Genomic DNA, 11,701 nt, shown 5'->3' on the forward strand with positions numbered 1-11,701 from the left:
AGGTTTGTAATCTCAGAGTTAACCTTGGTTTCTCACTCTTACTTACCCCCAAATATTCAATCAGTATTCAAATCTGGCTGTTTACATTCTTTCATTAGTATTACTAGAATCAATAACTCAGCACAAGGATATAAACATTTTAAAGAGCCAACATTATAAACCTAAAAATCTTCCTTCCAAGAAGCTAAATGATTTTAAGTTGCTGACATTGACAGATCTAGCCCAAGTCACACTTCTCTTATTTACCAAATACAAACAATTAGACTAAAAATGATCAGGATGCCAGGGCCAAGGCTGCAATACATTTTTCATTTGTTTTGTTTCTTTCCTTTTTAAAATCCTTACCTTCGATCTTTTCCAAAGCAGAAAAGCAATAAGGGCTAAGCAGTGGGGGTTGTGACTTGCCCACAGTCACATAGCTAAGTGTTTGAGGCCATATCTGAACCTAGAACCTCCTGACTCTAGATGCCCCAACCTGTTTTCTACTGTAAATCAAACATCTTTTGTTTAAGACAAGAGACTCAAAGCAACCACTGAAAACAAGGAATGTAATAGATAAAAATGATAGTTTCTCAGCAAAATGACTCATCATCATATAATCAGAGTTCAGAATTTCTTTGGGATCGTAGTCATGAAAACATATTGTGTAACTGCACTTTACACACTCTTAGGCATTCACAACCAAAATAATATTTTTAAATTTAGGGTTTTCCACCTTTAATAGGAATTCTTTAATGACCAGGAAATGGTAGCTTTCAGAATCAGGCAACAAAACTTGGAAGAAGATGCCACTTCAGTCAAAAGATGTGTATTTCCAAAAAAGTTTTCACAGGAACTAAGATAATCAAAACCTATTACTTCAGTTGTTCCATTTGCCAGCTTAACTTCTTTTTTTAAAACTACATTTTACATTGTGAAAATAAACATTTCATCATATACCTCTCCTTTATAAATGTATTCTAAGATTGTTACAAAAAAGGTCTGTAATTCTAATGCTTCAGATTTTAAAAATAAGATTCTATATAGCACTAATATTACAAAGGGCTCACAGAAAGAGCTAAAATAAGACATGAGCTTGTGCCCTTTAGGGATAATAGTTACAAAGTACAAAAAAATATTCTGAAAAATGGAAAACATCTACCAAAATTTTGATAAGTTTTTATAGCTTCTATTTACCAAATACAAATGAACAATTCAACTAAAAACAATCAGGATGGAAAAAATTTTTTCACCATCAAAGAGAGTAGTCACTACACCTACACTCCAAAAATAAGTTACAGATGAATGGAGGTAAAAATTGTACTAAATTAATATCTAATTGAAACACCTATGTGACAGGTACTATACATATAAAGATAATACCAGAAATAGTTCCTGCTTAATTTTAATAAGTTTAAGTTTTACTGACATAATCTTGTAGTATAAGGTTAGGTTTGACATGGGGGGTAGGTGGAGGAAGAAGGATTTCATCATTTTGTAGTTATTCTACTTTGGACAAGCTGTAGCTGAGATGTTGGTTGGCCATACCTCCAAATTTCATAACAATTTAATACAGAGGTTAACTCCAGGTTAAAACCTGGAGTAAGTGAACTTCAAAGTGGATATAACTGAATTTAAATATATTTTATTTTATTCATTTTAAAATATTATTCTAAAGAATCTATAAGCTTCATTGTTGGAAGGGTCCATGACACAAAAAACAGACTGAGAACATACTGCCCAAGATGGATAGATAAAATGGATACACAAAACAACCAAAAACTAATAAAAGATAATAATTTCTATGGTGCAAACAGATTTTTAGATGCTATTAGAATTCAGTGTAGGGGAAAAGCTGCCATGAGATGGCACCTTACAGACATGCTTAAATATAGACCATTCTTCCAGCAAAATGTTCAATCAGGAATCAATTTCACCAACAGGACAAAAATTAAGACCTTCAAATGTTTTATTTATTTATCTTTAAATAATCTTTTTCTGATAATTCTATAGATAATGGTATCAGTCCCGTGTTACACTATATATATTATATGATGAACTGATTTTCATTACAATGCAAACTCTAAATATTCCTTTCATATCTTTATCAAGTTATTCTTTCTTCTAGATGCCAAATTCATAGTAATTTGGTCTTCAAAGGGAAGAAAGTTCTGGCTTGTGTCAACATGATAAAGGATATATTTTTAAAATCTTACTCCATGTTTTCCTTTCAAAACCAACCTACTGCTGCAGTGGAAAAACTGTGACTGCCATTGATTGTGTCTTATCAATTTTACCATCACCAGTTTGGCCTAAATTTAGATACAAATTGCAACTTTTCATTAAAACATCAAACACATACATAATAAGGTATTCTAAGGTATAAATAAATCTCTTTAAAATGAGAATCACCTTTTAAATTATTCTTTGAAAATCACTGCAGCTATTCATGCATTTCAAATATTAGATCCTCTCAAAAACTAAAACGAATAGTGAGTAATACCAAACAGTATGATATGCTCATTTGATTTCTGCACAAGTTAAAATTAATAAGGCTACCAAAAGAACTTCTCCTACTTTAATGCTTCATTACAGCATAAATGTACCCCTCTGTGGTTTCTCAAAGATTCCTTAAGTTTGGAGAGGCTCATTCGTAGACAGTCATAGAGTTGACAAAGATTTTAGACATTAAAACTCTGAAAAATAGGGGCAGCTGGGTAGCTCAGTGGAGTGAGAGTCAGGCCTAGAGACAGGAGGTCCTAGGTTCAAATCTGGCCTCAGCCACTTCCCAGCTGTGTGACCCTGGGCAAGTCACTTGACCCCCATTGCCCACCCTTACCAATCTTCCACCTATGAGACAATACACTGAAGTACAAGGGTTTAAAAAAAATTAAAAAAAAAAACTCTGAAAAATATAAAAATCCCAACTATTTGTCAGACTGAAGGGATTTTAATAAATGCTGGTTGATTAGTTGATGTTAACTAAAACTTGGACAGCTACAACTAAATGGAACTCTAGGAGCTGGATTTCTTTTTAGAGGTAATCTGATCTAATTCTCTCATTTTACAAAATGAAGAAATAAAGTACAATATGAAACACAAGAGCTATTGCTACTTTAGATGATATTAATAAAAGTATAATGTTATAAAAGCATTGTCTTGTTACAGTCATAGTATATTAAACAATGTGGGAAGCTTTATTTCAGAAGAAATATAGACAAACTAAAGTATACCTAAAAATGATAATTAAGACAATAAGGAGATGAGTAATGAATTAAACACAAATTGTTTAGACTTTAGAAAAAATGACAGTCTTCAAATACTCAGGCATGAATTTGAATTATTTGTTACACCAACTAAATCATTTTAAAATAATATCTATCAATCCATCTAGGTAGTACTGTACTAGAAAGTTGCTTGTGGTAATCTGTTGTGAAGATAGAATTATCTCTCTTTGTTATTTCTAATGTAATCAATCAGCTACCTTTAGTTTAATCAATCAAAAACTGAAAACACTTGACCAGTCACTAGGTGGAAGAGTTCACAAGTCAAAAACTCTCACCTCCAAAGGGAAATGCCCAGCACTTTGGAAGCAGTGATTGGTTACTGTGAAGAGGGGAAAAGACAGGAAGTGATGTGGGAAATGGACTATAAAAAGATTATGGCTCCCTGGATTCAGGGCTTTTCTTTTCTCTTCAAATCTTCTGGCTTGGAGTCATTCCTGCTTTGGTGCGTGAAGAGAAGTTTCTCTTGGATAAAGTAAGTGGAGTGATTTCTTCCTTGGCTCTTCTGCTCATTGGTTCTCTGATGGGACACTCCCTTCAGCATGAGTTCTGGTGAGATTCTTGGCGGTCTTAACCTCATGTGCATTGAAGGTTCTTGGCCATGTCCTTCAAATTTCAGCTTCTTAATTAGGACTTTGGATTCTGGTGAGATTCGCTTTCAGATTCACATTTATGGTCGGAAGACATTAGGATTAAACTTAGGGTATTTGTAGTTAGGCAGTACTTTCTGTCTTTTTATCTACATTTTCCCACTTTCACTCTTCACACCTCTCTGTAAATAAAGCTGCTAAAAGTCATTTTGACTTAAGTTGTAATATTTTAAAATCGCTGACCACAATATTACTTTAGAATTCTCAAATTTAGCATAAAACCTAAATTTAAATTCTTACACTGTTTTAGATCTGTCTACATTTCAGTTCATTGCCTAGTCATTACTGCTCTTCTGCCTTGGAACCAATACTTAGTATTAACTCTAAGACAGAAGGTAAGGGTTTAAAAAAAATGTAGCAATTACAGATAAAAAAAATATAAAAAATGCATACATTTCTGTTAATTTAGGATGTCTAGAAAATATAGTTTAATTATTTTTATAATCTTTCCAAGAATAAGGCTCCCAATTTACTTTTTTTTTAAACCCTTACCTTCCATCTTGGAATCAATGCTGTGTATTGGTGCTAAGACAAAAGAGCAGTAAGGGTTAGGCAATGGAGTTAAGTGACTTGCCCAAGGTCACACAGCTAGGACATGTCTGAATCCAGATTTCAACCTAGGGCTTCCCATCTCTAGGCCTGGCTCTCAATCCATGGAGCCTCCCAGCTGCCCCTTAAGATACTCTTTTAAAAAGAATGAGAATACAAAAAGATAATTTAAGCACAAATTAAGCTAACATTTAATTTTTCTTTGTGGATTCAGAAAATATTTTAAGATCTTGTCCTCAAAGTCATCATATATATATCAATATAATATTGTAAATAATTAAGGTGTGAAAGACTACTTACTCAGGCCAATGACATACTGTAAAAGTGAAATTTGGGAAAATGCCATCTAAAAGTGTATATATTTCTATGGACATGGGAAATGTATCAAAACTACATTTCCCGTGATCCAACATGGTCCAACTGGTTTCCGTTTCCGGGTCTTTGGGCATGGGGAGGCCTACGTCGATGCAGAGAGGGGTTTATAATCTCCGGGGTTAGGAGGGAGTGGTCTCTTTGCCAGTAGGCTCTCTTGGGCAGCAGACTGGAGACAGTAATGGAGGCGGCAGTTTTGAATGCTTACAAGCGCGTGGTCTGATAACTTTATCTATCAACATGGCTTTAATTAAAATACTAATATATATATTTATACCAGCCTTTATTATTTTTCATATTTATAATAATACTCTGGCATATATCCTTGATAACAACTAACAAATATATATTAACTTTTATTAGAAGTATAGAGAAATATCATCCTTAAGAAATTTATTATCTAAAAAAGTGCAATGCATATTATACATATATGTATAGGTAATTTACTGTATGGAGGTATCATATTAATAGGGAGAAAAGTATGTAAGATCTGTCATGGTATATTAGTATCCAAGTTAATGTTCTCAGTTTTATGGACTTCAATGTATTGATTTTAGCTAGAAAATATTAATAAAAATAAAATTATAAGAAAAAAAGAAATTTATTCTTTTGGGAGGGAAACAAGATTTTAAAACATGGAATACATAGAGGATAAGGAATATGTAATGATATATTAAATTTTGTAGAAGTACTTATTAAATGTGCTATAGCAGTAGTACCAAACTCAAAAAGAAACAAAGCCACTAAACTATATATAAGGATCCCATGGCCTGCAATAGTGACAATTTTAGAATATACTATTTATGTCCTGCTGTATTTTTATTTAGTTAAATATTTCTTAGTTACATTTTAATCTAGTTCAGGCTGCACTTAGGAGAGCAGCAGGAGGCCTGGAATATTAAGGAAAGAAGAATAAAGTACTAGATTTTCCTAGAGCAAATCATTTTTACTCTTTAGGTCTAAATTACCTTACTTATAAAATAAAGGGATTGAATTATATAGAATTCTTTCCAGTTTTAGGAACTATGAGTGTGCTATAAAGGAAAAAAGTAGAAGAGACTTGAGGGTAGTGGGATAAAAGGAAAATTATAAAACAGGCTATTCCAGGTAAAAGAAAACAGCATGAACAATGGCGCAGTAGTAAAGCATTTGGCATAGGTAGAATGGAAAGTTCCAGATAAGACAAAACCAGATTGTAAAAGAATAACAAAGAAATGTATGGATTTAATAATTGTTGTGCAGTTAAACATCAATAAGGGTTCTTGAGCAGAAATGACATAGAAAAAGCAATCTTTTAGGGAGATTAAATGTGGCTTTGGCTTGTAGTAACATTGAAGAGGGCAGAGACCAGTGTGAAAATTAAAGTAATTCAAGCACAAACCCTAGGATATGGAGTAAAAGGAATGTATAAGAGATAGGATTCAAAATAAGAATGAAAAGAACTTCTTTAGTGAATGAACTTACAGGATGCCTGAAGAGAATTAAAGATGAATGGGGACCAACTTTTACACTGGGGTCATGAAGAATGGTAGCATTACTGTCAAAAAGACAAGGAAATTAGGTAGGGGAGCCTGTCCTTTTAAGACATGGAAGGAGAGAAAGAAAGGGAAAGGCAGAGAAGCTTAGTTTTAGATATTTTAACTTTAATTTCATGACTAGACAAGCAGGTAAAAACAAGATTTGGCAGTTATCAGCATTAAAGTAAACAGAGAGGACAAGAACATTAGATTTGAGCCTAAAAATGCAGTTAAAGGATAGAAGGAATTGTTATTATAGCAGAAGCAACCACTGAGACAGAACCAGAATAGCAGTGTCATAGAAGCCAAAGAAAGAGGATTCTAGGAAAATCACTGTTAAGAGAATAGGAAAAAATGGGTAAAACAAGTGTAGACTACTATTTGAAAACAACTGCATGAAAAGGAAGTAGAGAAATAAGATGATAGTTAGATGAAGTAGAGAAAAGTGATGGTCGTTTTCTTGTTATTTGCCACCTCTCATTAAAAAAAAAAAAAAAAAAAAGCAAATGTGCAATACAAGTTGGCAAACCAGTTCAATTCTATTCTCTAGGCATCTCTTTTCCCTTGTCCTATTATGCCTCCCTTGTTAAATCACAACTCTCACAGTTCTCTCTTTCTTCCTCAACTTACTGCAGAATAGACTGGGTTCACTACAAACATATGCTAGGTAATTTCAAGAAGACCCACAATGCAGTAAAGTAATCTCCCTTTCCATTAACCACAGGCTCAATTCTCTCAGATCATCCTTCTTTTTCATCTTAGCTGAGGCTCGTTACCTCACCCTAAAAAAAAAAAAATAAATAAAGCTTTATTCTCAGCAAGCTCTTTGCACTCCCTTTCTCATTTCAAATCACTCTGATATCACTCCCAACTATTTCTTGGCACAATCTCTGATGACAAGTTGATTAGGTTGTCTAATAAAGGGGGCACTTTCTTTTATTTATATACCTTATATACCTTCAATCTCACACCTTTCCTTCTCCAGAAGGTAGTTTCCATCATTACCCAAACTCATCTTTTAGTTCCTTTCCTACTGTTTACAAATACTAACATGTCCCCCTAACTTACTTCTTGAAAAAGCCTTCTATTCCAGGTGCTTTTATTACTTTCCCCAAGATACATCTCCCCCCATCATTTTGCAGAAATGGAGAACTATGGGTGTGCAAGATTAACCAAACTGTCAAGAATTAGTGGTTAGTTTTGATGAACTATTCAGTTTCCCTCTTTTTCCCCCCCAAAGAATAAATAAAATGAAGGAGAGAATTTCAGGGGCAGGGATATATTCAGAAATGAAAATATTAAAAAAAAAACAAACACTCATTTAGATCTTTCTATCAGAGGGAGATTTTAAATAAGTCTAGATAGTTAGTCCCTAGTTTGGAGCTTAAAACTGGATGATGACATTTCAGAAAAAAATTATTAATCTTTAAACTCTTCAAAGTTTACAATGTTTTACTTAACAGGGTTAGGGGAGGCCCAAATCAATTGTTCTCTGTATATTTGTTCTCTCCCGAAATAGAAAGAAATAAAGGTAGGGAGAGGTCTTTTTCCTCACAATTCTTCACCTCTGCCTCCCCAAATGCCAAGTGCAGCATGCTAAAAAACTGTAGGGCTCAAGAATGTTGTTGATGACCCATAAATGGCAATATGATTGCAAAGTTAATGAGCCAAGAACACAAAGAACATGAGGTGCCTGCACCTCACAGTTATCTTAGTGACAAAACAGGAAAATTACAAACAGATTCCAAATTCTAACTATTAAAATTCTTCTGGACCCAAACTGCTACATTCCTATGTTCATAGTCAATTTTCTTTTAATGTGTTTAACATTTTCAAAAAAACACTGCTTTATTGAAATAATGTTTTATTATGATTCTCAAAATATCAAAGGTAAGAATATTACAGAAAAAAAACTATCTACACATCAAATTTTTGTTTCCTAATACATGCTTTGCCATTTCTTGGTACTATTCTTAATTGAGAGCCAGGCCTAGAAGGTCTGGGGTTCAAATCCAGCTTCAAACACTTTCTGGCTATGTGACTGTGGGCAAGTCATTTAACCCTCATTGATTAGCCCTTATCACCCTCCTACTTTGGAACCAATACACAATATTGATTCTAAGACAGGAGGGAAGAGGATTTTTAAAAAACCATTCAAATTAGATTAATCAACATACACACACCCTACCTGGGGGGGGGGGGGGGGGAGAGAGAGAGAGAGAGAGAGAGAGAGAGAGAGAGAGAGAGCGAGCGCGAGAGAGCGCGCATGCATGTGTGTCAAACAGTAAGAATTCTGAATTTGGAGCCAGAAGATCTAAGTTGGAGTCCTTGCTGGATTATCCTTTTTTTACCTTGGGCAAATCATTTCACAGCTTTAGGTCTATTTTGACTGTAAAATGACTTGTACTAAATAATCTCCAAGATCTCTTCTAGTTCTAATATTCTGTGATTCAATTACTTTCTGACTCAAATTTTATTTTGACTCTAAACTCCTTGAAGACCCAGTCATTAACAATTTTCATCCTTTCCTGGTGCCCAACAGAAGATCTTACTAGATACTTACTACTGAATAAGACCTTTCTTACGAAATGACTGACCAAAACTGTGGATTAAAAGCTCTAAACTGCAGTTGGTAAGTTCTGGTGCCTTAAAATGAGACCTTTTTATGACTACTCAATAAAGGATAGTTTCCAGTTCCATTCCTAAATTACAAATCACAAATTATTCTTACAAAATAACCCATGGTGTTGTCATATCAATAAAGCATTTTCTATGTATCTACATTATGGGTTGGATGCCCTATTGGTCAAAGCAGGCACAATATTTCTTTTTTGTATAAAAAGAATGGACAAATGAGATTTTACATATAATTCAGATGTGCCTAATTGGCCATATAGTCTATTGTCAAAATAATTTTTTTTTATTTCTACCCTTGCATAGTTTCTTCTTTTCCTTATCACTTACCAACTACTATTGATGATAGCCCTCTCCATGCAAGTGTCATCCTTAGAGGGTAGGCCAAAAGAAGAGTTTAAAACAAAAATAGTGCCTTGTGAAGTATTTGCTAGATCACAATTTGGAGAGCAGACTCAGATGTTTCAAATGGTGCAGTGAGCTTGGATATTAAAAACACAATACATGTAGAACTTCCATTAAAATGGATATTTGTTCACTACATTTGAACTATAAAAGATTGGGAGAAAAAGGAATCTAAGGAGACAAACTATACTTTAAATCTTATGTGGTCCCAAACCCTACAGGTGTATTAACAAAGAAAGACCAGTATAGTACTTGATAAAAGATGAGACATTTACCTTTTGATAACTGAGGAGAATTTTTTTCTTAAAGAATTTGCCTGTTTTAATGAACCTGGAATTCAGGAATGAATTGTTAAATATTAGATAAAAAAATTCTTTGCCATCTTTAATCACAGTGGGGACACAAAAGAATATTAATGTCAGCATGCTGTCACATGCCAAAAAACATTAAAAATGAGAAAATTATGGAACTGACATTTTAGTACTACTTTGTAGTTCTCTGAATTCCACTGTCTTTTCCAACAGATTTCGATTTTGTTGTTCATGAATATTAGGGGAAATATATAACCAGAATTAAACATTCAAGATCTGACATAAGCTTTTACAGGTTGTCTTCATTAGAAAAGCAAAGACAAAATCCTTTGCTATATACACTGGCATTTATTTCCCTTTGTTTTTCATAAGCTGGAGATTGCCCAATTATGCATTTATTCTTGTGCCTCCCACTGAAAATGATCACAGATGTGTATATGTTCCACATACGTTACATTTAACTTTGTACTGCTTATTGTTTATTTTGCCATTTGTAACATCATTTGCAGGTTCATGTCTATGGCAGTTCTGCCTTTCTAGAACAAGGAAAGATCTGTATAAATTCACTTCGTATAGTACTTTGCATGATACGTATAATAAAACACAAACACTTTTAACTGAAGATGATCTAGTATTTTCAATCCTTCCCAGCTGCTAACATTTTAATTTCTCAATTGCTCATCCCTTTTTTAAGTCTCATCTTTTCTATCTGTATTAACACAATTATTCAATTGATGGTATCCTTTATGATTAAGGCAGTGGTTTCCAAACTTTATAGAGCACTTCATCTAAAAAAAATCCTTACCTTCTCTCTTACAATCAATAAGTATTGGTTCAAAGACAGAATGAGTAGTAAGGGCTAGGCAATTGAGATTAAATAACTTGGCTGGGGTCACATAGCTAGGAAGTATCTGAGACCAGATTTGAACCAAGTATCTCCCATCTCTAGGCCTGGCTTTCTATCCACCGAGCCACCTAACTGCCCTTGGAGTACCTCACTTAAAAAATATTGTTATATTTCCCACACTTCTCACAGAAAATGGTCTTATGATAAACTTGCTCATCAATCTCATTCGCTAGGAGGTGGGAGAAAGGTCAGTTTTTGAGGAATGGTAGATCCAGGATGAGGTTCAAGATACCACATACATGTAGGGAAGGGGGAAGCAAATGGGGAGGCAAGGTTGCTATAAGAGTAAAATAGGCTCTGGTCCCATTCAATCTGGCCGGTGAGGGATATCGTCATTCTCAAAAACAAATTTCATGACATTATTAAATGGGTCAATATCAGAAATGAACCTAACTTAATCGGTGGAAATGACATTTAAAAAAATGCATTACTATCAGTTTATGGCTACACCTTAGGGACTATAGGGCCTTTCCATTTGACTTACTGCTAAAACTTCCTAAATATGTTGATTAGAATGTGAACACCTCGAGCAGAGAGGCTGTCCTGTTTTTCTCTTTGTTTCTTCAGTGTTTTGCATATAGTAAGCACTTAATAAATACTTTTTCACTTGTTCATTTATTGGCATGCACTCCAATGATTCCTACTTCCCTCCCTCTAGCACAGGATGCAAGTCTTTTCCCCTGGCTGCAGGGGCCTGTGATGACAGCAGTTTCTCCTTGGACCACTGCCTAGGAAAGGCATACATACCCCTTCTGCCATCTGCCATTTTCCAGTTTGAAAATATTCAAAGTATTACTTGTTTTTGTTGACTGTGAGCTGAACTTTTGTTTTCGTTTTTAAAAGTGAATGTGTTGGAGTGTGTATAAAGACAAGCATATTAATACACTGTTGATGGAAAGCAATTGGGAATTATGTGAGAAAGGAAACTAAAATGTTCTTAGCTTAGATACAAATGCTAAGTATATGTTTCAAAGAGATCAAAGAAAGAAAGGTTCCATTATTTATCAAAATACTCATAGAATACTTTTTTTAAGTCTTGCCTTCCATCTTAGAATCAATACTAAGTACTGGTTCCAAAGCAGAAAAGCAGTAT

At 34.1% G+C, this 11,701-nt stretch overlaps 1 protein-coding gene across 1 annotated transcript in view; it reads left to right on the forward strand.

Annotated features, from left to right (window-relative positions):
- C4H17orf64 (chromosome 4 C17orf64 homolog) overlaps positions 1 to 11,340 on the forward strand; it is a 57,967-nt gene extending 46,627 nt beyond the window's left edge. Inside the window, exon 6 of the mRNA XM_044674517.1 lies at positions 11,234 to 11,340. Within this exon, the coding sequence (XP_044530452.1) occupies positions 11,234 to 11,340 (107 nt within the window). The remainder of the gene's footprint in view (positions 1 to 11,233) is intronic.
- Positions 11,341 to 11,701: the final 361 nt, after the last annotated feature.

The sequence above is a fragment of the Gracilinanus agilis genome, chromosome 4, assembly GCF_016433145.1.
Source record: "Gracilinanus agilis isolate LMUSP501 chromosome 4, AgileGrace, whole genome shotgun sequence".
NCBI lineage: Eukaryota > Metazoa > Chordata > Mammalia > Didelphimorphia > Didelphidae > Gracilinanus > Gracilinanus agilis.